At 42.3% G+C, this 27262-nt stretch overlaps 1 protein-coding gene across 1 annotated transcript in view; it reads right to left on the bottom strand.

Annotated features, from left to right (window-relative positions):
* Positions 1–995: 995 nt before the first annotated feature.
* The window catches only part of MUC2 (mucin 2, oligomeric mucus/gel-forming), a 52192-nt gene continuing 25925 nt past the window's right edge, over positions 996–27262 (bottom strand). The window contains exons 27-50 of the mRNA XM_061464245.1: positions 26813–26856; positions 26032–26229; positions 25634–25663; positions 24753–25250; positions 23670–23924; positions 22033–22578; positions 13810–21908; positions 12504–12678; positions 11340–11587; positions 10194–10377; positions 9861–10062; positions 8400–8578; positions 7820–7889; positions 7408–7508; positions 7212–7243; positions 6860–7037; positions 6182–6286; positions 5525–5565; positions 4743–4865; positions 4181–4279; positions 3370–3498; positions 2766–2805; positions 2355–2484; positions 996–1428 (exon numbers count right to left, since the gene is read on the bottom strand). Coding sequence (XP_061320229.1) covers positions 1173–1428; positions 2355–2484; positions 2766–2805; positions 3370–3498; positions 4181–4279; positions 4743–4865; positions 5525–5565; positions 6182–6286; positions 6860–7037; positions 7212–7243; positions 7408–7508; positions 7820–7889; positions 8400–8578; positions 9861–10062; positions 10194–10377; positions 11340–11587; positions 12504–12678; positions 13810–21908; positions 22033–22578; positions 23670–23924; positions 24753–25250; positions 25634–25663; positions 26032–26229; positions 26813–26856 — 11962 coding nt within the window. The 3' untranslated portion in view covers positions 996–1172. The remainder of the gene's footprint in view (positions 1429–2354; positions 2485–2765; positions 2806–3369; positions 3499–4180; positions 4280–4742; positions 4866–5524; positions 5566–6181; positions 6287–6859; positions 7038–7211; positions 7244–7407; positions 7509–7819; positions 7890–8399; positions 8579–9860; positions 10063–10193; positions 10378–11339; positions 11588–12503; positions 12679–13809; positions 21909–22032; positions 22579–23669; positions 23925–24752; positions 25251–25633; positions 25664–26031; positions 26230–26812; positions 26857–27262) is intronic.

The raw sequence follows: 27262 nt of genomic DNA on the forward strand, positions 1-27262 counted from the left end.
TCATTTTCTGTGCATTCCTACTAGTGTCTGCATTCTAAGTTGCATCACATTTGGCAGGACTAATAGTAGCACAAAATGGTGATAGGTAGCAAGGTTGCTTGTATTCAGATTGGCTGTGGCTCAACATTACTTAATGTTGAATCTTAATGTTACTTTAAGTTCTTAGAAGGGTAAAGCACAATTTGTGTTCATTAAAAGAGACAAAATAATACCAAAAGCATTTTCACACTCAGCAGAAGGTGTGGATTACCCTCATTGTACTTCCGGTAAGTCAAGAGATGCCAGTATCTCAGCTGATCTCCTTCAGCTCCCTTACAGTAAGATCAGAAAAACAGGCACTTCAGAATGTAATTCATTTGACCTCTTTCAGATATGTCCTTTGTTGTGAGGCAAATGAATGCCAGAAATGACTATTTCTCTCAGTTTCCTGTAAAGGAAGCTTGTGATAACTAGCTCAGAGATGGGCATTCCAATGTTTTATAAGCATTTGGAATTTGGAGAGCTCTTACTACAGTACTATCTATACATCCATCAAGCACTGTGAATGAACTTCATATTCTGAAGCTGAGGGACCACTTTCTTAGTGAAAATATATAACTGTGATGAACTGAGACAGCCCTGCTAAAATAAGATCTGGTGCTAAACTTTTTTCAAAGTTTTCCGAGTTTCTCTGAGTCATTTGAATCACTTCATGATCATTCTTCATATTTGGTTTTGTTCTGGCAACATCAATTTCTGCCCTTGCTTACGCACTGGGTCCTCCAGACAGTACCTTCTGATACTTCATTTTTTAAAGAGCGAGAAATAGATACCCCAAAAGTTTAAGAAATATGTCCGTTGACTTCCTACAACTGAAAAAGAACTTTTCTTCCCTTTTAAAACTCAGGCTCATCAAGACAGCATGTGAGTAAGTACAAAATCCGTGTTTTTTGAAATGTGCTTTTAATTATTCAAAGGAAATAAGCTGATTATATAAGGAACCAACAGGCTGTGCACTTGGAAGAATACAAATCTGTGTTCTTATTTTGTGCACAAATAAATACAGCACTGTTAAAAATAATCAGAGAACAAACAGGATACAGTAACTGGGAAAAGTAAAGTTCAAAAGTTGTCAAGGAAGATGAGAATGGTGCATAACCCTTTTAGTTGAATGCTGCTAGTTTTTTTCCTGTTCATTTTGATGTTAAGCTGATGGCCCTCTTGATACGGTCTACAGTGCTTGCCTCGTCATTTTCTTCTGTGGTCTGCAGCTCACTGGACTGTGAGTTGCTGCATTCAGTGTCTTGACAGCTGCAGCTTTCCACATATATATACTTGTGTGAAATTGAACTCCCAGAGGGACATTTCAGTTTCACTTCCTTCATGGTAGTCCTTGATTCCCTGCAGCAGGAACAGCTGTGGTCCAGAAAATTGGCCTCAGCAGAATATCTGTTAACATGAAAATGGCAACATTACTCTGTGTCAGAGCCAGCATATAAAGAAGAGGGTGAAATTAAATATGGAACTACTGTGAGAAGTTTGGAATAATATATAGAAGAGCCACAGCTGTGGCTAATGAAAGTGCTAAACTCATCTGACAGAACAATGTTTATAACAGTATGCTTATAAAATTCATTGCATTTGCTGCGATTTTTCTTTTCTTCTGGAAAAACAATTAGCATTGAAGTCCTAATAACCCAGTAAGTTCTAGGAGCTCAGCTTCCTTAAATTCCTCTCATCATTCCAGCCCTGATGGATTTTAAATACACCAGATGAATAATTAAGGGCAGACAAAGCCCTGACCTGAGTAAAAATACTGCATAGACAAGTGGCTACAATGCCATCTACAATGGCATCACATCAATCAATTGGCTACAAGGGCTACAATTGCATTGTGTGAATCAAAGTGCATGTCCCATACCCAGCAGTGTTAACAGGAAGAGGAAGCAGCAGCTCTTTCTGTTCCTATCTTACAGCAAAGTATTTTTTTGAAGCCTTGTGGTCATCAGCTTCCCAAGCACCTTTCCTAAGTGGCAGAATCTGTCAGTATCAGTCTATAAACTGTGTCAAAAGTCATCTTTTTCTTGTACTGGTGCAGAGGCAACCAGAGCAAGACTCTAAGATGATAAGGTATTTCAAAATACTGGTAAACCACCTAGCTAATAGGGGTTTAATCTGAGACTAAAGATCAGTTTTCTCCCCTGTGAGGTGCCCTGTGGCATATTCAGTGATAGGCAGCAAATGACAGTTTCTCTGGGGAGCCGATAGTTTCAAGTCCTCTAGCACTCTGCAGTCTAACTATTTATTGTTCTTTTTATATAAAGAAGCTCAGTGCCAGCAGAATTCAAATCCCATTGTCTGATCAGTTTACTTACAGCGAGAAGGTTCCACATGTTCCTTCACATTCAGTCATGACAACTCTGTCCACAGAACGACAGCCCTTATAGAGGATAAAGTCTTTCCTTTGACGGACAGAACACGGTGTAGGACTATCCAGGGGTATACCTACAGGCAAAGATTAGAAAATACTTTCAGTGAAACAGCTCCAGAAGTTCCTTGCAGTTCAACAATTGCTGGACTTCACTAGCGCACTCAAATTGTCTTTAGTGGTCTTTCTGCTTCCGTTTCAACTTTCCTAGAGACATGGACAGGGAATGCTTGGAATAACAAACACAAATATAATCTATTTGAATACAAACATATCAGCCTTTATGGCTGGGAAACGGATTGATATAAAAAAAAATTCATTCTCTGTATTATTGATTCAGGTACACTGGAATACTTACAGGTTTTGCAACAACCATTAGGTAAGAATGCAATAGTTCCCTAAAAGACAAAGAAACAGGAAAAATAAGATTATTTTCTTTCCCTTTATTAAAGCAGCTTTTAGGCCAATACTGAATAGAGTGATTCCTCAATGGCTGGAAATAACCAGCAAAAACTGAAGGATTGTTCTGATAAAAAAGATAATGATCTCTTCTAGACTTGAAATATATCCATTTACAAAGGACTGTGAAAATTGAGATAATGCTTTGAAGGAAGTCTACAGTTAACATCATGCAATTTTTCCTCAGAAAAAATTCCAAAAAAATGTTTTGCAGAGCCCCACACAAAGCAGTCAGCAAGGACTTTGTATCTAAGTGCTGAACAGTATTTTGGCTGCTGAGAGACTGCTGCCAGCTACAAGCCATGAACTATCACCCAGATATCTTACTTCATACACTGTATAGGTCTGTGCATGGATGGAGCAAAACTTTTGCCTTTGGGACGGACAGACTTTGGTGAAAGGTCATCAGAGCTTTATTGGACTTTTGTTGATAGTTAAGTGGCTGAAGTAAACTGAAGTAATCTATACATTGAGTAGAGAGTAAGTTTTCCATATTTACTTACGGGTTTGCAGCTGTCTTCATTGAACGCTGGGCAGGTTATCTCAGATTTAGAAGAGAGAAGATGGTTCTGGATATTTACACAGCTATAAATGGTGCAGTTGTTGTTAGGATCATTTTCAAACTCTCCAGGCTGCAAGTGAAATACAAAATGTAATAACGAAAGCTGAAGGGAGCTCAGTCAGAAATTTTCCTGCCCTCTGACAATGACTCTCCTCATTGTTCCCCAGTCAATTATTTTAGCTTAACATCCACTTAACAGCCATTTTAATTATTTTAGGTTAACAGCTTATATGCATTGCAGTATGCCATATATGGAAAGAATAGTCATGTTTACATGTGATTTCCCTTGCAAAAGAAAAATCCCTCTAAAGTATGTAGAGTACATCAGAGTTATTAACAGAATAATCTATGGCAATGGATTTTGCCTAGGGAAAGCTAAACTAAATATGGTAATTAAGAACAATCCTAAACTTTCACCCTACAGGGCAATAAAACGGTTTCATATTCAGGCTTTAATAGTGTTTTTCAACACACAGAAATTACATAATATAGAAAAGCCCAAGCTTCCAGACATTGCAAGAAAAATCTTTCCAATGGTATTAGATTTGTTATTCCAGGAAGAGCCTTCCAGAAAATTCGATTATAAAAGTCCTTTTTTCAAGCCAAAAAAATGCAGATAGGCTTTGCTTTAGGTGAGCCTATGACCTTTTAGGTGCAAACTTATACTAAGCCTTATCTCTGAAAAGGAGATGTTCCCTCTCTGAAAGGGGGAACTTTACAAATTTGGTAAAGAAGATGTAGAGCATACTTACACTCAAGATGAGGTCAGAATTGTTTGCTGTTTGTATAATACACTTAGTCTGCACACATCTTCCACAACATTCACCTTCCACTGGTTGATGTTCATATCCCTAAATATTAAAATTAATTAAAAATGAAAGTACTATGATAGATATATTTCAGAGAAATAAATGAAAACATACTAACACATTAATTGATTATGCTTTGAAGTGCACTATAGATTTGTGCTTTTGCGTACCTTTCAGTGTTCCAACGCAATGGAAGACAAGTAATAAAAGCAGGCTATAGGTGGAATAAATTAAAGCACTAAAATAAATATGCCTAATAATTAAATACAACTCTACTATGTGCTCTACAGAAATTTCCCAGCTAGTTCAATATGAACTGAATACTGTAAGTTACACAGTCAAGCTTCATGTAATAGACTGCTCAAGAACAGTTGGTATCCATGCTGGAGTTGGACTCTGGATTTCTGCTCCTTGTCCTTTGCTTATACGTCTCATGGATCAAACTCCTTTTCACATACATGGGTATTTTGGCTTTTTGTTTGTTTGTTTGAAGTTTGTCACTTACTGGTTTGCAATCTGTGTTGCATGGAATATGTTCACATGAGATGATATTCAGTTGAGTGCTGACGTTAACTTCATTAGTGCAGAAACAATTCTGACACTTATCAACAAAGACTGAGGAATTAGGCTATAAATTTGAAGACAAAAAGGTTCATATATTAATCAGACATGACATGTGTGACAGACATTTCTTAATTTCTAAAAAATCAGTAAACTAATCAATAGAAAACAAAACAATCATAGCAACTATTGGATAGCTATTTGGTTGGACATTTATGAGACAACATTTTAAATATTGGATTTAATTTAGCATGTATCTTTACTGAAGTCCTATATAGCAATTATAAACTCAGATATCTAAAGAACAGGTGTCATAAAAATATCTGCAATAAATAAATTACTAGACCAAACATACTTTATTAGGAATCTAAGTCTGTTTAGAATAATACTTATTTACAGATATTATAATTTTTGAAAGCAGAGTCTTAAAATTGCAACAATGTGCTGACATCATAAGACGTCAGCTGATTTTTTAAAATGCATGTACACTTAACTCTAAATGCAAATCTCTCTGCTACTGACATACAAACAGCTTTTCAGTCTCTTATACACAGCAACCTTTACAGAAAAGATTTAGGCTTTGTAAAACTGATGGACTCCTGATAGACATTTGAAAATTGCTAAAATATTTGATTGTACTAGATAAACCTCCTCATAATACTTCTGATAAAGTATACTAACTGGTATTTAAACCATTTTCAGAAGACTGTTGAAATAGGAACTTACCAAGAATTCAGCATTCTGATGTACACAAACCTTCTTGGAAACTGTTAACAATCAAGGAGATAGGTGGTTATACAGAGGTGAAAAAAAAACCAAACCTCTTCACCCCGCTCTAGTTAAACTCATTCCTTCCACAATGAATCACAATGCATATGGTCAAATACATTGTTTGTCCATTTCTGGTAGCAGATATGACTTACATGAATACAAGAACTAATACCGCATGTTTGAAAGGAAGATTTAGCCCATTCTACTCAGTCCAGTTAGTAGCCAAGAATGCACATTTAACAGGTACAAGTAAATCCTTGTTTCAATTACCAAGAGCAAAGCAGATTTTGTAAAGCTGTCTTCTACTGGGGGTGCCTGGCAGGACATTTTCTTAGATTAAACTGAAACCACAATTCCAGTTAATTCTGTAGTTGTTCTGATATGTACTTACAACAAAGAAACTTGAATTTGAGCCACATGAGCTGTATCTGATTTTGTAGGTTTTCAGCATAACCACAGCAGTAGTAACTAATGTTAATAGTAACTAATTTGTAGAATCTGACTGTTTGTTACCTCTTTCAACAGGCTACTGTATACAGGCTTACTAAGTGTGATACTAAATTATTCAATATATACTGCTAATCATTGTTAATATATTTCCAAGAGACTTACCACACTGGTACACAGGACAGCATTGACCCCTGGGAATGTGAGAATGAACTTCAAATCCCAGTGTACACCTGGGGGCATTAGTTGTGCACAAGCTTGTATTGCATTCTGAAAAAAAAAGGAGTAAGCCAGAAAGTACACTAAATCACAGCTACAAGAAACAGACATCTAATAAAGCATTTAGGATAGACTTCCTATTGATAAGCAACAGTCTCAATCTTCTCCAAAGAAACAAATTTCAGAAAGAGAACACATTTTTCTTAGTGAATCCAGGCACTAGTTTGTGAAAATTTTTCTACTATGTAATTACAAGCACTAACAATTCTTTGCAGAGAATTAGTGGACAACTGTTATCTCCAATGTTGTAAGTAATTGCTGCAAAATGAAAACCCACATAGAATTCAGTAATCTATCTGCATTTCACGTGAATAAAATGTGGTGCTGAACTTGAGAACTATAGATTTAGCTGAGTCCCATAATTTTAAATTCAGTTATCCTGAGCCATTGCAATATTAAAATGTATTTTCCCTAACACTGGGCAAGCTGATTTTAAAAAGCATGAAGAAAGATACTATTTTATGACTCCCTGCTGCAAGTCTCTGGTGCTAAACTAGTCCAGTTCTTTTTATCTTTCTCACCCTAAAAGGTACAGGAAGAATGAAAACAAAAGTGTAAACTCACTGCATGTGATAATGGGGCAGCAGGAGTCATCAGGATTGACTTCACTGACTTCATGGAGGCCTTCTCCATCACAAGTGGTCTTATTTTGTTTGGCACATTCATGAGGCTTACATACAATGCCATTTCCACCTTCCAGGCAAATACAGTCCTGACAGTCTACTGTAAACTTTTCCCCAAACTGTCATTAAAAAAAATAAAGTGAGTGATTGCATGATTGCCAATTAAAAAGAACAGAAGTAAAAACAGGAATGAAAATTTGGGAGACCACAAAACAAGACTGCACAAGTAGAGACCACTTTTCTCTCCCCAAGCTCTGCCTCTATTTGAAATACAAAAGCATATGGCAGCATACCTCTCTTGGTATCTTATCCACTCCAACACAGCCTGTGAAAATATCAAAATAAATTTCAATTACCACTGATACAACAGTAGATATCTCTACTATATGTTGGATGAGTACTGCATACAGTCAGATCTATGCTGTATACATCAAAAGGAAACAACAAAGAGGAAACAAACATGCATCCAAGTGAAGCAGTAAAACTCACCACATGTTTTTACACAGACATCCACACCAGAGTCATACAGCATTGTTCCATTAGGACAGAAACAGCCTTCCACTTGCTTAGTTGAAGTTTCATTTTGCTGGCTATATGAGACAAAATTTCAGAGGAACGCCATTACTATCATAGACATGCAGAGGAGGATTATGCTAAATAATCTTTCACTGAAGATACAGTGGCAAAGAATATGCATATTTGCGATTTAGATACTGTCAGTGTTCATGTTTGGTATAGCCAAACAATATAAACAGTACATGCACTCTCAGTTAGGATGAAGAGAACAATGGTACCAGATTTGACAGTCAATTTAAGACATAACAGGAGGTTGATTTATCTACCTATGCATTAAATATGACTGGACAGCTACTTGTATGAACTATAACATGGAATTATTTACCTTGATTTGCAGGTTATCTCTTTAATAGGACCACATGCTCTGTATTCTTTATCTGAGGGGCATGTATAAGCTGGAATGGGAGAATAAAAAGGAGGAAGAATTCAGTGACAATTTTCATATAAAAGTCCCATGACTTTATGTCAAGAACTTCAACACTGAATACTCATTTCCATATGTATCTTTTTTTTTCATAATTTTATTCTCTTTTGCACAAGTTCTCAAAGGGGAGTGTATTCATACCGTGTGTCCTCATCTTACTACAGCTGAAAATGAATGCATATGTAACTAAATACAGAGTGATCTACTGATGCCTGCAAAACACAAAACTGCCCATGCACAAAGAAGTATCTATCGATACAGGTGTTTCTGGCACAGTCAATTGATGTATATTTTTGCAGGATCATTTATCATTTCCACTGATAAAAATGTAATCTGTAAAATTAGTTAAGAAAAGCAGCTGTTGTGATTTACTGGTGTCTTCATTGCTCGGAATACAGTATAACTTACTCTTAGGACATTATTGCCAAAATAGTTCCATATAAGCTTCTGTAATAGTCTGGACAAACAGCCAAATACTTACAGCAAACACCATTTGTATGACTTCTCCAGTCAATGCATACACTTTGATCAGCACAGGTGGCAGCATAGATCTGCAGACTTGAGCATTCCAGGTCTAAGTTGGGAAGTACGCAACTATCAAAAACACAGGCTGAATAGTACTTTTCAGGCTGGACACGGCCATGGCACGGCTCAAACACACTAGAAACATATACATTTATCATTATTAGTTACTGAATAGTTACTGAATTCTTCAAGATGCTTAACAGGTTATGATGTGGCATATGTGGTACTTCAGGAGATACGAGCAAGGACTATATTATGGAGAGATTTTTACTAGGAACACTTGTCTAGATTTTAACCTTGCAACATATCTTCCCCTTGCAATGTATCCTCCCCTCACCTACAAAACAACCAGGCACCAATATTTTCTGCCCATGAATATTATCAAACATAACTATTGTCCTGGGTTCTGCTGTAACAGTTATCTTTCTCCTTCTTAGTAGCTGGTGCAGTGCTGTGTTTTCAACTTTAGTCTAAGAACAATGCTGATAACACACCAATGTTTTTAGTTGTTGCTAAGTAATGCTTACCTCGATCAAGGACTGTTCAGTCTCATGCTCTGACAGCGAGGAGGGGCACAAGAAGCCGGGAGGAAGCAGAGACAGGACACCTGACCCAAACTAGCCAAAGGGGTATTCCATACCACAGCACACCATGCCCAGTATATAAACTTAGGGGAGTTACCCAGGAGGCCCATATCACTGCTCGGGTCAGGCTGGGTATTGGTTGGAGGGTGGTTAGCAATTGCATTGTGCATCACTTGTATTGATTGGGTTTTTTCCTTTCCCCTTTTATATTCTCTCCCCTTGTTATTTCTATTATTATTAGTATTATTATTGGTGGTAGTAGTTTTGTATAATACCTTAGTTACTGGACTGTTCTTATCTCAACCCATGGGATTTAAATTCTTTCGATTCTCCTCCCCATCCCGCTGGTAGCTGGGGGGAAGGAAAGGGGCAAGTGAGCGAGCAGCTGGATGGTTCTGAGTTACCAGCTGGGCTTAAACCACAACAACCATGAACTACTTTTTTAAAACTAGTTCTAAAATCTCTAAAGAGATTTTGTTTATTTGGGTTTCTTTTCAATTCCTGACACAACATTCTAAAAATGAAGATCTCTCTTTTCAGTTGCACTCTGTTTTCTGCTAATTAAGCATGGGAAAAGACAAGAGCATAGAACAGTGCAGGTCAGAGATATAGAAGAATGTGAGAACATAAGAAAGGTTTATGTAGAAGCCAGACAGTTGGAAGCAAACTATCAGCAAAGAATGACATCCAGGAACAGTAAAAGGAATGGGGGCAACCCAGAAAGCTATGAGAAATGGAGTAATAGTTAGAAAGACTTCCTATGGATAAATGAATCTTAAAATTGCCACTTAATTTGAAGATCAAAGGCTTATAAATCCCAAAGGAATGTCTACCTTCCCAAAAGAAGCTCGCAGATGGAAGAGTCTTTGCAAGGCGTTGGAGTTGTGTTAGGTGCTTTTGTAGGAATTAGGCCTGGAGAGCATTGTGGTTTGGAGGGATCAATAACTTGCCAGTGATCTGCCATAACTTCACAATTTTCTGCAATGTTTCCATTTGGCAACATGCAGTCATCTGCCGTATTGTTATTGCAAGTACCTAAAATTGGTAAAGGGAGAAAGAATTTGTGCACAGATTTGTTATCAAATTCCATTCATCTTTGTGGCAAGGCTGTCATTTCCCTGTTTATGGTTTTGTGAGAGTACAAAAACTACAAGAGTAAGCCTTACCACACTGTCCATGAGTGTTGTTGCCAAACAGGCTGTAGGGCATTCTGATAGAAAAGGACAAGCCATTGTAGGTCACATTCATTTTTAGTTCAGGAATTTCCACTACACGATTTATGCCTGATTCATAGATACTCACACCAAATTTTTTATAAGGCAAAGCCACTTCCTGTTTGTTTACTGTCACCTAATAAATAAAGAGAAAAGAGACATATATTTATTTTGACTTCAGAAAACAATTGACTATTCATTATTTTGCATGGGAGACAGAAAGTAAAAGCAAATAAGATGCTTTTAGTTTGCAGCAACTGCCCCTGTGTTTCCTTTTATGTTACTGGAAAGCCAAACTTCTCCTCCCTCAGCCAAAAAAAAAAGGCCTGTCAGCCACTGATAAACTAGGCTAAAATACAGAGTTTAAACCAGCTGAACTCTAACACTCAACAGATTTATTAGAGTGACTATGACATCAAGGACACCCTATGAAAGTGCAATATGAAATCCTTCTAAATTCCTAGTGGGCACAGTTTTAACTTTCTGGGCAAAAAGGGAACATGGTTGTAGGAAAATCAAATGAAAGAAATAAGCCAAAATCTGTATTATTTATTTAAATACAGTAGTCATATACCTATGGAACTAACACGACTGCTTTTACTCAGCAAAGGTAGTTTGCTTTGCTTTACAGAAAAAAAATGGTCTAAATGTTGCAAATTTTCAACAACATCCTGCAACCTAACTTGTAATATTCCCACACAGTAATGTAAAAAACTAAACTAACCAAACCCCCAAAACCACAAACCCAAACACTTCTTATCCAATTTTGAAGGCTCAAAACTGGGACATCATGTTTATCAATTAAATAAACACATAATAGCCCCTATTCTGCAAAATGAAAACATTGACATCAATCAAAGCTAGTAATTTCACTTTAAAAAAATGCTTAAGGCCACTGCTTTAAATCTTATGTCTAATTTATGTTATAACCTCCCATTCAACATTTGTTATTTTGCTTTGTGGAAAAGTCCAAGCTAGTATTAATTCTGAAACACAGATTTGATTTTAATTTTTTCCCCTGACATTGTGTACATAATTATCAAGTTGATGTTACACTATTATTTTAACCAAGAAATCAAACGTAGCATTTTCCAATACCTCTACTTGCAGAGTATTTTGTTTGACTGTTGCTATGCGCACTTCCTGAGTCTCATGTCTCACAATGAGTGTTCGAGGACAGGAGACTACATCCCGTACATCACAATTGTAGTTATCAATGTAAACACCAAAGTTGTCAACTTTCTTATCAATCTCTTCCACAAGGACGTATGTACAATTCCCTTGATAGCTGTAGTACAGTCCATCGAAAGTCATGTAATGCGGGTCTCCCCAGCCAATGCAGTAGCCTACAGAAACATACAGCTAGGTTAGCTCCTTATGGCAACATACAGAATTAGGCCAGACTACAAACAAAATCTGTAGGGATTCATCTCATGTAACTTTAAGCATTTTTAAAGTGTGTATGTCAATGCATGAGCTCGTTATCTAGAACACATAAATAATAGAGGAAAACAGGCATTTTCAGGGCACAGTTCATCTGACATTTCTGACAATGGAGAATAGGATTAACTTCATCCTAGACATACCTTTACAGATAGCCTGACTAAGTTCATCTAGTTCCAACCCTCCTGCCACAGGCAGGGACACCTTCCACTATATCAGGTTGCTCAAAGACCTGTCCAACCTGGCCTTGAACACGTCCAGGGATGGGGCAGCCACAGCTTTTCTGGGCAACCCGTTCTAGTGCCTCACCACCTTCACAGTGAAGAACTTCTTCCTAATATCTAATTTGAATCTATCCTCTTTCAGTTTAAAGCCATTCCCCTTTTTCTTATCACTACCTGCTTTTATAAAAAATCCCTCTCCTGCCTTCTTGTAGGTGTCATTTGATGCAGGCCAGGATACGGTTGGCTTTCTGGGCTGCAAGTGCACATTGTGCTGAGCCTCTCATCAAACAACACTCCCAAGTATATGTAGGCTTCTAGCCTTTAGATAGATGTCGGCATCTGGATATTTACATCCTGCCTTGGGAGACCAATTACTTCTCCTAACACAATAATTATATAGAAATTACGGCATATAAGTAAAAGCCCTCAGTAGCTAAAAAGAATCATTGAAGCACTGCAAATAGTCCAACACTAGAAGTCTGAGGGCCACAACCTTGTGTGATACTTATCCCCTAATAAAAAAAACACTGTTGCTCTTGACACTAGCATTGTTGCCACAGACAATGACAAAATATTCAACAAAGTATATACTTACAATCACATTCCCAGTGCCAACAGCATCCTTCCTCATCAATGACTTGTACAGGAGAAAGCCCATTGGCACATGTAGGTTTAGGAGGTGGATTACAGATTATGGGAACCACCTGGATTACATCATCTTCTATGCATATAGCCTTAGTGCAGTTGCAGAGCCACCATGATTCACCTGGCTGTGTTTGGAAAGAGAGTATTTGATGGAAGAGGGAGAGAAACCTTATGGTCAAATTACCAGCAGTTATGCCTGAAAATCTTTTGCAGTATTTAAAATGTCATATTTTTATTGACAATTTTTTTCCCACCAGAAGTCTGAAAATGGGAAGTGCAGCAGGCAGTACAAAGGCCTGCAGGATGAACTAGCACTACTGAGAGCTGCTGATTGAAAAGCGTTACTTATAAAAGTCAAACCAGTAACCTCAAGTGGGAATTGCCTTTTTTAGTTTCGGGTATCTAAAAGTTAAATGTCTGATATAATTTCATCATCTAGACTCCCTTTCTAAGCCAGTATCAGTGAAAGATACTGATCCAGATCCATGATGAATATATAAGCAATCCCCTTCCGTGAATGCCTTGAACAGATTAAGAGCTAAAGACACAGTGAACACCAATTATTTGGGAGGTAATGCCTAAGGTTATTACATTCATGCATTGTGATTGTATGCATTTTGTCTATCTTCTACCAGTTTTTCAGCCATGTATAATAGTGTATACTAAGCAAATTGATAAACATCTAAGCTGTGAGGAGGCTTTAAAAATGTACAAGACATTAGCTTGTCTGTGTCAGAAGTGGAGGGTTCGAAAAACCTCAGAACCCTGAGTCAAATGTCATTAGCATTTGAATGCGCTGATCTGTTTCATAGTACTCTCCTGAAACCAGATTATGACCCAGTATGACTCATTCTAAACACAGACTACTTCAGCCCTCTGGTTCCTTGTTGGGCTGCACTGTAAACACATAAACAACTTTTACCCACTCTAGACTTATTCAAAAGCAGAAATAAAAAAGATAGTTTAGCACCACTTTGCTCTTGTTTACCTCTTCATCAAAGCTATCCTAAATAGGAACACAGAACTGTTACCTACGTCCCTGAAAAATCTTTTTAAAACTATACTTGAAGAACTAATAGCAGTATACAAGCTATCAAACTGAATATCATTGGAAATCATGCTGATACACAAAAAAAAAAAAAAAATAAATAGAATGGATTAAAACTTGTTCTTCTTTCCAGATTAATACATTCTCTATATGTTATTAACATAGAAATTACGTGGTTAGTCTCCATCCACAGCAGAAATCTACTCACCGCGTAAGATTCGTTAGGTAAAATAGAACAATTTTTTCCAGGAGTGCTTGGTGGTAGACTTAGAGTTGAACTCGAAGCACTGAATTTAGTAACTGTACTGTATGTAGAGCTTCCTGGAATGGTGACTGCACTTGAGGTAGCAATTGGAACAGACATACTAGTTGAGCCAGAGGAAAGAATTCCAGAGGTGGTGGTGGTTGCAGTGATTGTGGTAAAATTACTAGAGGTAGTTCCTGAAGTCATGGTAAAAGACTCTGTTGGAGTTGTACCAGAGGTGGTGACTGACATGGGACTTGATACGGATGACTGAGGTACAGTAATGCTGGCTGTAGGCTTTGCAGAAGATAGCCCCACAGTTGTTGCTGTGTTGATAGCAGTAGATCTTACTAAAGTAGCGTAAACTGCAGTGCTTGACAGGGGGCTACCAGTTCCTGTTACTGTCGGGGTGCTGAAGGGAAACAGTTCGGAAGTTGTGGGGCCTGAAGTGGTACTTTTGGTGGTCAATCCTGTTTCAGGGACTCCAGACGTGGTGGCTGTCACTGGGGTTGCTGATACCGGAGGTGATGATACAGTAGTGCTGGTTGAAGGCTCTGGCATGGGTGATTCTGAACTTGTGATGGTGGTAACAGCTGATCTTGTTAATGTACTGCTAGTTGCAGTTGTTGTCAAAGGACCAGAAGTCTCTGTTACCACTGTGGTAGGGGCGGGAGGAGGTCCTGAAGGTGTGGGGCTTGATATGGTTTTTTGGGTGGTCGAACCAGTTTCAGAGACGCCAGATGTGGTGGCTATCACTGGGGTTGTTGATACCAGTGGTGGTGATACAGTAGTGCTGGTTGTAGGCTGTGGCGTAGGTGATCCTGGAGTTGTGGTGCTTACGGTGGTTGTAGGTGATGTTCTCGTCGGGCTCCCTGTCCCAGTGGACGTGGTCTTGTGGCTCGATGTTTCCGTTACAATTGTGGTGCTGTGTTGAGTGGTTCCTGAAGGTGTGAGGCTTGGTGTAGTGGTTTTGGTGGTCAATCCTGTTTCAGTGACTCCAGACGTGGTGGCTGTCACTGGGGTTGTTGATACTGGGGGTGGTGATACAGTAGTGCTTGTTGTAGGCTCTGGCATGGGTGATCCTGGACTTGTGGTGCTTATGGTGGTTGTAGGTGATGTGCTTGTGGGGCTCCCTGTCCCAGTGGACATGGTCTCATGGCTCGATGTTTCTATTACAATTGTGGTGATGTGTTGAGGGGTTCCTGATGGTGTGGGTCTTGCTGTGGTGGTTTTGGTGGTTGATCCTGTTCCAGTGACTCCAGACATGGTGGCTGTCACTGGAGTTGCTGATACCAAGGGAGGTGACACAGTAGTGCTTGTTGTAGGCTCAGGCATGGGTGATCCTGAAGTTGTGGTGCTTATGGTGTTTGTAGGTGATGTGCTTGTGGGGTTCCCTGTCCCAGTGGACGTGGTGTCGTGGCTCGAGGTTTCCGTTACAATTGTGGTGCTGCGTTGAGGGGTTCCTGAGGGTGTGGGGCTTGGTGTAGTGGTTTTGGTGGTCAATCCTGATTCAGTGACTACAGATGTGGTGGCTGTCACAGAGGTTGTAGGTACCAGTGGTGGTGATACAGTAGTGCTGGTTATAGGCTCAGGCATGGGTGATCCTGAAGTTGTGGTGCTTATGGTAGTTGTAGGTGATGTGCTTGTGGGGCTTCCTGTCCCAGTGGACATGGTCTCATGGCTCGATGTTTCAGTTACGATTGTGGTGCTGTGGCGAGGGGTTCCTGAGTGTGTGGGTCCTGATGTGGTGGTTTTGGTGGTCGATCCTGTTTCAGTGACTCCAGAAGTGGTGGCTGTCACAGAGATTGTAGGTACCGGTGTCTGTGATATGGTAGTGCTTGTAGTACGCTCTGGTGTGGGTGATCCTGGAGTTGTGGTGGTGGTAACAGGTGATCTTGTTAACATACTGCTAGTTGCAGTTGGTGTCAAAGGACTAGATGTCTCTGTTACCACTGTGGTAGTGGGGGCAGGAGGTCCTGAGGGTGTTGGGCTTGATATGGTAGTCTTGGCGGTCAATCCTATTTCAGTGACATAAGATGTGGTGGCTGTCACTGGGGTTGTTGATAAGGGTGGTGGTGATACAGTAGTGCTACTTGTAGGCTCTGGCGTGGGTGATCCTGAACTTGTGATGGTGGTAACAGTTGATCTTGCTGATGTACTGCTAGTTGCAGTTGTTGTCAAAGGACCAGATGTCTCTGTTACCTCTGTGGTAGTGGTGGGAGGAGGTCCCGAGGGTGTGGGGCTTGATATGGTGGTTTTGGTGGTCAATTCTGATTCAGTGACTTCAGATGTGGTGGCTGTCACAGAGGTTGTAGGCACCAGTGGTGGTGATACAGTAGTGCTTGTTGTAGGCTGTGGCGTGGGTGATCCTGGAGTTGTGGTGCTTATGGTGGTTGTAGGTGATGTGCTTGAGGGGCTCCCTGTCCCAGTGGACACGGTCTCGTGGCTCGATGTTTCCATTATGACTGCGGTGCTATGCTGAGGGGTTCCTGAGGGTGTGGGGCTTGATGTGGTGGTTTTGGTAATCAATCCTGTTTCAGTGACTCCAGACGTGGTGGCCGTCACAGAGGTTGTAGGTACCAGGGGAGGTGATACAGTAGTGCTGGTTATAGGCTCAGGCATGGGTGATTCTGAAGTTTTGGTGCTTATGGTGCTTGTAGGTGATGTGCTTGTGGGGCTCCCTGTCCCAGTGGACGTGGTCTCGTGGCTTGATGTTTCAGTTACGATTGTGGTGCTGTGGCGAGGGGTTCCTGAGGGTGTGGGGCTTGATGTGGCAGTTTTGGTGGTCAATCCTGTTTCAATGACTCCAGACGTGGTGGCTGTCACAGAGGTTGTAGGTACCGGTGTCTGTGATACAGTAGTGCTTGTAGTAGGCTCTGGTGTGGGTGATCCTGGAGTTGTGGTGGTGGTAACAGGTGATCTTGTTAACATACTGCTAGTTGCAGTTGGTGTCAAAGGACGAGATGTCTCTGTTACCACTGTGGTAGTGGGGGCAGGAGGTCCTGAGGGTGTTGGGCTTGATATGGTAGTCTTGGCGGTCAATCCTATTTCAGTGACACCAGATGTGGTGGCTGTCACTGGGGTTGTTGATAAGGGTGGTGGTGATACAGTAGTGCTACTTGTAGGCTCTGGCGTGGGTGATCCTGAACTTGTGATGGTGGTAACAGTTGATCTTGCTGATGTACTGCTAGTTGCAGTTGTTGTCAAAGGACCAGATGTCTCTGTTACCACTGTGGTAGTGGCGGGAGGAGGTCCTGAGGGTGTGGGGCTTGATGTGGTGGTTTTGGTGGTCAATCCTGATTCAGTGACTCCAGACGTGGTGGCTGTCACAGAGGTTGTAGGTACCAGGGGAGGTGATACAGTAGTGCTGGTTATAGGCTCAGGCATGGGTGATTCTGAAGTTTTGGTGCTTATGGTGCTTGTAGGTGATGTGCTTGTAGGGCTCCCTGTCCCAGTGGACGTGGTCTCGTGGCTCGATGTTACAGTTACGATTGTGGTGCTGTGGCGAGGGGTTCCTGAGGGTGTAGGGCTTGATGTGGTGGGTTTGGTGGTCAATCCTGTTTCAGTGACTCCAGACGTGGTGGCTGTCACAGAGATTGTAGGTACCGGTGTCTGTGATACAGTAGTGCTTGTAGTAGGCTCTGGTGTGGGTGATCCTGGAGTTGTGGTGGTGGTAACAGGTGATCTTGTTAACATACTGCTAGTTGCAGTTGGTGTCAAAGGACGAGATATCTCTGTTACCACTGTGGTAGTGGGGGCAGGAAGTCCTGAGGGTGTTGGGCTTGATATGGTAGTCTTGGCGGTCAATCCTATTTCAGTGACACCAGATGTGGTGGCTGTCACTGGGGTTGTTGATAAGGGTGGTGGTGATACAGTAGTGCTACTTGTAGGCTCTGGCGTGGGTGATCCTGAACTTGTGATGGTGGTAACAGTTGATCTTGCTGATGTACTGCTAGTTGCAGTTGTTGTCAAAGGACCAGATGTCTCTGTTACCACTGTGGTAGTGGTGGGAGGAGGTCTTGAGGGTGTGGGGCTTGATATGGTGGTTTTGGTGGTCAATTCTGATTCAGTGACTTCAGATGTGGTGGCTGTCACAGAGGTTGTAGGCACCAGTGGTGGTGATACAGTAGTGCTTGTTGTAGGCTGTGGCGTGGGTGATCCTGGAGTTGTGGTGCTTATGGTGGTTGTAGGTGATGTGCTTGAGGGGCTCCCTGTCCCAGTGGACACGGTCTCGTGGCTCGATGTTTCCATTACGATTGCGGTGCTATGCTGAGGGGTTCCTGAGGGTGTGGGTCTTGATGTGGTGGTTTTGGTGGTCAATCCTGTTCCAGTGACTCCAGACATGGTGGCTGTCATTGGGGTTGCTGATACCAGGGGAGGTGATACAGTAGTGCTGGTTATAGGCTCAGGCATGGGTGATCCTGAAGTTTTGGTGCTTATGGTGCTTGTAGGTGATGTGCTTGTGGGGCTCCCTGTCCCAGTGGACGTGGTCTCGTGGCTTGATGTTTCAGTTATGATTGTGGTGCTGTGGCGAGGGGTTCCTGAGGGTGTAGGGCTTGATGCGGTGGTTTTGGTGGTCAATCCTGTTTCAATGACCCCAGATGTGGTGGCTGTCACAGAGATTGTAGGTACCGGTGTCTGTGATACAGTAGTGCTTGTAGTAGGCTCTGGTGTGGGTGATCCTGGAGTTGTGGTGGTGGTAACAGGTGATCTTGTTAACATACTGCTAGTTGCAGTTGGTGTCAAAGGACTAGATGTCTCTGTTACCACTGTGGTAGTGGGGGCAGGAGGTCCTGAGGGTTTTGGGCTTGAAATGGTAGTCTTGGCGGTCAATCCCATTTCAGTGACATAAGATGTGGTGGCTGTCACTGGGGTTGTTGATAAGGGTGGTGGTGATACAGTAGTGCTACTTGTAGGCTCTGGCGTGGGTGATCCTGAACTTGTGATGGTGGTAACAGTTGATCTTGCTGATGTACTGCTAGTTGCAATTGTTTTCAAAGGACCAGATGTCTCTGTTACCACTGTGGTAGTGGTGGGAGGAGGTCCTGAGGGTGTGGGGCTTGATGTGGTTGTTTTGGTGGTCAATCCTGTTTCAGTGACTCCAGACGTGGTGGCTATCACTGGGGTTGTAGGCACCAGTGGTGGTGATACAGTAGTGCTGGTTGTAGGATGTGGCGTGGGTGATCCTGGAGTTGTGGTGCTTATGGTGGTTGTAGGTGATGTGCTTGTGGGGATCCCTGTCCCAGTGGACATGGTCTCATGGCTCGATGTTTCCGTTACAATTGTGGTGCTGTGTCGAGGGGTTCCTGAGGGTGTGGGTCTTGATGTGGTGCTTTTGGTGGTCGATCCTGTTTCAGTGACTCCAGACGTTATGGCTGTCATTGGGGTTACTGATACCAGGGGTTGTGATACAGTAGTGCTGGTTATAGGCTCTGGTGTGGGTGATCCTGGAGTTGTGGTGCTTATGGTGGTTGTAGGTGATGTGCTTGTGGGGCTCCCCGTCCCAGTGGAGGTGGTCTCATGGCTCGATGTTTCTGTTACAATTGTGGTGGTAGGTTGAGGGGTTCCTGATGGTGTGAGTATTGCTGTGGTGGTTTTGGTGGTCGATCCTGTTCCAGTGACTGCAGACGTGGTGGCTGTCACTGGCGTTGCTGATACCGGAGGAGGTGATACAGTAGTGCTAGTTGTAGGCTCAGCCATGGGTGATCCTGAAATTGTGATGGTGCTAACAGTTGATCTTGCTGATGTACTGGTAGTTACAGTTGGTGTCAAAGGACTAGATGTCTCTGTTACCACTGTGGTAGTGGAGATAGGAGGTCCTGAAGGTGTGGGTCTTGATATGGTTGTTTTGGTGGTCAATCCTGTTTCAGTGACTCCAGACGTGGTGGCTATCACTGGGGTTGTAGGCACCAGTGGTGGTGATACAGTAGTGCTGGTTGTAGGATGTGGCGTGGGTGATCCTGGAGTTGTGGTGCTTATGGTGGTTGTAGGTGATGTGCTTGTGGGGATCCCTGTCCCAGTGGACATGGTCTCATGGCTCGATGTTTCCGTTACAATTGTGGTGCTGTGTCGAGGGGTTCCTGAGGGTGTGGGTCTTGATGTGGTGCTTTTGGTGGTCGATCCTGTTTCAGTGACTCCAGACGTTATGGCTGTCATTGGGGTTACTGATACCAGGGGTTGTGATACAGTAGTGCTGGTTATAGGCTCTGGTGTGGGTGATCCTGGAGTTGTGGTGCTTATGGTGGTTGTAGGTGATGTGCTTGTGGGGCTCCCCGTCCCAGTGGAGGTGGTCTCATGGCTCGATGTTTCTGTTACAATTGTGGTGGTAGGTTGAGGGGTTCCTGATGGTGTGAGTATTGCTGTGGTGGTTTTGGTGGTCGATCCTGTTCCAGTGACTGCAGACGTGGTGGCTGTCACTGGCGTTGCTGATACCGGAGGAGGTGATACAGTAGTGCTAGTTGTAGGCTCAGCCATGGGTGATCCTGAAATTGTGATGGTGCTAACAGTTGATCTTGCTGATGTACTGGTAGTTACAGTTGGTGTCAAAGGACTAGATGTCTCTGTTACCACTGTGGTAGTGGTAGTGGATATAGGAGGTCCTGAAGGTGTGGGTCTTGATATGGTGGTTTTGGTGGTCAGTCCTGATTCAGAGACACTGGATGTGGTGGCTGTCACTGGGGTTGTTGATACCGGCGGTGGTGATACAGTAGTGCTAGTTATAGGCTCTGGCATGGGTGATCCTGGAATTGTGGTGCTTATGGTGGTTGTAGGTGATGTGCTTGTGGGGCTCCTCGTCCCAGCGGAGGTGGTCTCATGGCTCAATGTTGCCATTATAATTGTGGTGCTGTGTTGAGGGGTTCCTGAGGGTGTGGGGCTTGATGTGGTGGTTTTGGTGGTCCATTCTGTTACAGTGACTCCAGATGTGGTGGCCGTCACAGAGGTTGTAGGTACCAGTGGTGGTGATACAGTAGTGCTGGTTATAGGCCCAGGCATGGGTGATCCTGAAGTTGTGGTGCTTATGGTGGTTGTAGGTGATGTGCTTGTGGGGCTCCCTGTCCCGGTGGACGTGGTCTCGTGGCTCGATGTTTCAGTTACGATTGTGGTGCTGTGTTGAGGGGTTCCTGAGGGTGTGGGGACTGATGTGGTGGTTTTGGTAGTCAATCCTGTTTCAGTGACTCCAGAAGTGGTGGCTGTCACAGAGATTGTAGGTACCGGTGTCTGTGATACAGTAGTGCTTGTAGTAGGCTCTGGTGTGGGTGATCCTGGAGTTGCGGTGGTGGTAACAGGTGATCTTGTTAACATACTGCTAGCTGCAGTTGGTGTCAAAGGACTAGATGTCTCTGTTACCACTGTGGTAGTGGGGGCAGGAGGTCCTGAGGGTGTTGGGCTTGATATGGTAGTCTTGGCGGTCAATCCTATTTCAGTGACACCAGATGTGGTGGCTGTCACTGGGGTTGTTGATAAGGGTGGTGGTGATACAGTAGTGCTACTTGTAGGCTCTGGCGTGGGTGATCCTGAACTTGTGATGGTGGTAACAGTTGATCTTGCTGATGTACTGCTAGCTGCAGTTGTTGTCAAAGGACCAGATGTCTCTGTTACCTCTGTGGTAGTGGTGGGAGGAGGTCCTGAGGGTGTGGGGCTTGATATGGTGGTTTTGGTGGTCAATTCTGATTCAGTGATTTCAGATGTGGTGGCTGTCACAGAGGTTGTAGGCACCAGTGGTGGTGATACAGTACTGCTTGTTGTAGGCTGTGGCGTGGGTGATCCTGGAGTTGTGGTGCTTATGGTGGTTGTAGGTGATGTGCTTGAGGGGCTCCCTGTCCCAGTGGACACGGTCTCGTGGCTCGATGTTTCCATTACGACTGCGGTGCTATGCTGAGGGATTCCTGAGGGTGTGGGTCTTGATGTGGTGGTTTTGGTGGTTGATTCTTTTTCAGTGACTCTAGACGTGGAGGATGTCACTAGGGATGTAGGTACCGGTGGTGGTGATACAGAAGTGCTGGTTATAGGCTTTGGTGTGGGTGATCCTGAAGTTGTGGTGCTCATGGTCGTTGTAGTTAATTCTATGAATTTTTGAAATATAAATCAATGTCACTCCTTTAGCGTGAGTATTAAAACACATATTAGGGTGGCAATAAAATGATTTTTATCACAATATAAGCAAACAAATATAAGTAATGTACCTACCCTGTCGTTCTGTAGGAGGAGCTGTTGGTGTTATGGTGATTATTTGGGGGGTTGTTGAGGTGGGAAGAATGCTTTCTGATGTCTCCTGGGTGCTGATGGTGGTGGTGGTGGGAGGCTCTGATGGTTTTGGCATGGGAGCGGTTGTTGACATAGATGGAAAGGACCCTGTGCTCATTGTGGATGAAGGAAGGGCTGTCGTGCTGCTCGTGGTGGCACTTGTGGGAATGCACTCTGGTATGTTGGGGATGCAGCAGACACTGATCTCATAATTGAGGCAGACCGGCATCAGCATTATGCCTCCTATGACCTGATCGCTGTTGTTACAGGTCAGCCCCGTGTTAACACTGCATTCCACCTTCTGCCCTAAATCCGCAATGGGAATGGTAGGGAACTTTTCTGCTCTGCATGAAATATTCTCTGCTTTCACACAGACCCAGGAGGGGTTGTTCTTCAGAATATTCTCAAAGGTTTCATAGTCACCACTGTTTCTGTCAGAACTATCTGGGTAACTCACATCAATCCAGTCCGTCCAGACACAGTCACATTCTGGGGGGGGGTGACACAAAAGGAAAAATCAGAGAACAGATACAGAAAGCCAGAGCACCAGCACACTCGAGGGTGGTGCCCTGTGAGTCCAATGCACACAAAGGTGCCCCTCGGGCACTGCTACACCAGTATTTAACCCTGGCGCAACAGAGTCCCTTGTGTGGACAGGCCTCTCTTTAATGGCCCAACAAAGCACACACAGGCACGTGTGTTTCCCTCACAGCTAGAGCATGTTGCTCTATTGGGCTTCTCGAGTGCAAAGACTGCGCACATAAAGGGCCACAGATGAGGTAGAGCAGGACAAAGCAGGGACTCCCACCACTCTCTAACCTTCTGTTGCCACTCACACCACCTCATTATCCCAGAGAGAAACCAAGCACTTGGTAGGGTTGTGAGCACATAGGAAGCAGGCACAGGACACCTGCTGCTGCTGAAACTTCAATGTGCTTCCCGGCAGCACACAGACAGATGGAAAACAGCAGTCCTGGGAACGCTGTGAGAGTCCAGCTGCCCAGAGCACAGGTTCAAGGCAAGGGGCAATATGTGTTCCGAAACCTTTCCCCAGCGCCTCGTGGAGAAAACCTTCAAAGCTTCGTACAGACAGAACCACAGGTGAGTGGCAGCAATGGCCACAGAGGCAACACAAGAGAAGAAAGCAAAGAAACTCTGCCCAGCTCTGCCCAAACAGCACCTGGAATGATAATGCCACAAAACCAAGCTCCACTCCCACTGCACACCATGGTGCCTGCTGAGTACATTCTCTCTTGCTGAAGGATGAGGTCAAGCAGCAAAAGCAAGATTTCCCAGCAGCTCAGTACCTGTCTAAGCTGTGGGCAGAGGCACCAGCACAGAAAATACCCTCAGGGCTCTCTTCAGCCAAGGAACACAAGACTTTCTACCCAGGACACTGCACCCTCCTCACCACTAAGCCAGCCACACCAAGGGCTAACTTTGGGCACTTGTCATTTCAGGGAACACACAACAACTACTCCCATCCTTGATCCCAGACAGAAGACACAAGCTGAGGTGCTCACGAACCTTCATTTCTCCCACAGCAAGGCAACACACGAGAGCACAGACTAGACAAGTACCTGGAGGTGGTGTGGTGGTGGTGTATGTTGGCGTGGGTGTGGATGTGCTCGCAGTAGTTAGGGTAAGTGTTGATGTGGCAGGAACGGTTGCTGATGTCCCCGCAGTGCTGCTGGTGGTGGTGCTGGGGGGCGTCGTGGTGCTGGGGGGCATCAAGGTGCTGGCAGTGCTACTGGGAGGCTCTGATGGTGTTGGCATGGGAGTGGTTGTCGACAGGGGTGGAAAAGACCCTGTGCTCATTGCGGATGAGGGTCTTCCTATTATAAATAGTGGTGATAGAGAAAACAGGTAAGTTACAAAAGACCTGAGTGGGACATAATGTGCATTGAAAAGAAATGATGTGTTAGGGAGGTGCCACTGACCTATATCCGTCACCCCACTCTTACCACTGTAAAGTTCTGTTTCTCTAGTCCTTCTAGTCTGGCCCTAGAAGCAAACTAATTCAAAATTACTGCGCAGACAAGGTCATGGCAATGTTTTTCTCGCATTTTTGAATTAATAAGTCGCACATTACACATTGCCCCTGTGTTTTTTCTAGAGATACTGCTGTAATGTTCTTCTCAGTAAGCAAAATTACCTAATAATAGGTAAGACTATGAGGAGGAGTTAGGCTGTGTGAAGCTTTCTATCCCTGGCTTACTACTTGGAACATCTTGCTATGTCATGAAGTAATAATTAAGAGGGGAAGCTGTAGTCTGGGAAGGAAGTATGCATAAGAATATGTTCCAGTCTAATTGTCATGTCATTTCCCTGCTGTGCAATGCCAGCCTGATGAAGGGTATTTACAGAGTACTAGCAAACTTTAGCATTGCTAGAGGGAAAACAGAAGGAGAAATAGAAGGAATTCTGTCAAGCTCCTCCCAGATAATGCCTAGAATGATGGTACTCTAAATCAAGGCCTAGCCTAGTCTCACACAATGGGACCTTCTGGAAGTCTCTAGCAGGAGGAGAGACACCCAGACCAGCATAAATAAGACTTCCTGCCAGCTCAGGATGTGCTATGAAAATGACATGCCTTTGGTAACCGACAGCCCTGTATTTCTACTATACAAAGCAAGAGTAGAGAATATTGGTCTGTTAAATACCTGGAGAGGTTGGAGTTACTGGGGTGGTAACCGACGGTGTGAATTCGCTTGTGATTGTTGAGGTGGGTATGGATGTGGTGGTAATTGTTGTTGGCTGCCTGGCTGTACTGGTGATGGGTACTGTTGTGCTAGTGGTGGTTGCAGTTGCAGTTTGTGTTGGATGCTGTGTACTTGTAGTCTCACAAGAAATTTCATGCCACTCACAACAATTTACCCTGATTTCATAATTATAACAAAGTTGCCAAATAGTTGCATCTTGCTCCTCATTTTTACAGATTAGTCCATATGTAACATTACACTCCACTTTCTGGCCAAGTTCCTCTAAACTAACATCTGGATTATCTTTAGCCCTGCATTCAATATTTTCAGGAGCTTCACATATTTTGTTTCCATATTGATTTCTTATTGCATCGTAGGTTTCATAGTCACCACCATCCTCTTCAGGTTTACTAACATCAAACCACTCAGTCCAATTACAGATTAAACCAAAGCATGGAGCTGCAAGAAAAGAGAGATTCATCATTGAGCTTACAGAGAACATTCTGTGAAGTTTGATTTTGTATTCTACTTCATAAGAGACTAGAGCAACCCATTGCAACTAGTAATTTTTCAAAATGAGAAAATATTTCTTTCTGTAGAGAAAAAGAGCTCTACAGTTTGTTCTATATTACGAGGTTTTTCAATAGGAAGATTAATATCAAAATAAAATCACCAAGCAGAGGCCTTTGAAAGTCATCTCTCTACACTTACTGTACTTTTGCAATTAAAAAATTTCTTTTTTTGTTTTATACATATTTTTCCTATAGTGGCCATCTTCAATTTATTTCTAATTTAAGCATTCTTTTGACATTTTTTAACGTAGTTTTCTATTTAAAACTTACTTGTAGTTATTGGAGGGCTTGTAGTGGTAACTGAAATAGAAAAAAATTAGAGTACATCATCTGCAAAGTTAGAAAAACTATAATAGTAGTTTTAAATATCCTAATTATATTTTTTTTGCAGACACTACTGATAAAACTTCTTCTATCTCAGCAGGGTTTTGAAATGTTAACGGGTTTTTCAGAATTAGGAAGGCACAATCTACATTTATAGTTACAATTTCTTCCATTTAAAGTAAATTAACTCAGTGTTTTAAAAATCTTAGTGTGCAGTGATAAAACTATTCATAAGTATTGCTCCATTTGTGTCAACTATGAGGCCATATACTTGTACTTCTATCTTTAAAGAATTTTACTTAAAGAAAATAATTTTTAGATGTACATCTCTGTTGAAGTTTTACCTGTGGTGGTTAGAGTACTGGTAGGAAAGGAGGTTGAAATGGTTGTAGGTGAAGTAGATGTCGGGCAAGGATAAGTACTTCCAACAACTATAGAACCATTTTCTGCACAAACGTATGTGATGCATATGTTACCATCCTGTATTTGTGCCACAATTTCACCCACTTCATAACTTGTTCCGTTGATGACACAAGGACATCCTGCAAGAAACAGCTTTACTGTGCAATTTGTCTACTACTTGGTAAGAGACAAAGCCTCTTATTATTTATGGACAAGTAAGCACTTACATGATTCAGGCATGCTCTTTTCAGATCTATATGTGGAGCTTAGATCTAATACATGGCACTAATTTATTTTGACATTTAGAGGAACATTAAAACATTAAATAAAGCCCTGCATAAAACACTTGGAAGAACAGAGTTACAAACCAGGTCTTAAAATGTTCTTCAAGAAATAACAACTGCAGTTTACCATCTCACGCTTTTCTACAATAATACATGTTCTCTAGAACATGTAGAAATATTCATTTCACTCTTGTAGTGAAATCCATTAGTTTGGATATGGGACACTGGGAGAAAGAATAAAGGGAAGTGAGAAGAAGTTTGAACAAGAAATACTAACAGCAAGGTTTAACAAAAGTGCTGCCCAATTTTCTTTGGCCACAACTTTCTTGCACTGAAAAGAATTATTCCAAACCTGTACTAAGTCTTTTGTAGAGACAGATGTAGCAGCTCCATCCATTTTTTTTTTCATTAACTTGTAGAAAAATTAAATGTTATTTACCTGGGATTGGTGTACACTGTATAGATCCTGAGGGACCACAGACACTAAAAGCAAAATTTTCAAATATTAACATATTGCAGATGTTTTATGGCACCTGTTAGCAGAGCCAAGACCATAGAATTGTAGAAATTTGTCATTTAATCTTTATTCATCCTACAGGATATTTTTCTGGGTGTAATATTTTCCAATATTACCTATCATTATTTCATTTAAATTAAGTCATCACTTTCATTCTTTAAGTACATCTTAAAATTATCATGAATCGCTATGTGTTGCAAGTTGCAATACTGCAATATTAGCAACTGCTTTTCAGGGCAGCGAACTTATAGATAGATAAGGGGTGTTTTGTGTGTCTATGGTCACCATGTAGAGTCATAGATGTCACTGCTATCATTAGTAAGGTTCTAGGGGTAAGCAGTTAAGACTCAGCTATCTCTTTCAGGGCTAAAA

This window comes from Pezoporus flaviventris, unplaced genomic scaffold, assembly GCF_033815535.1.
Source record: "Pezoporus flaviventris isolate CSIRO_AGI_PZ_B2104156 unplaced genomic scaffold, CSIRO_AGI_Pfla_v1 ptg000036l, whole genome shotgun sequence".
In the NCBI taxonomy this organism is placed as follows: Eukaryota; Metazoa; Chordata; class Aves; order Psittaciformes; family Psittacidae; genus Pezoporus; species Pezoporus flaviventris.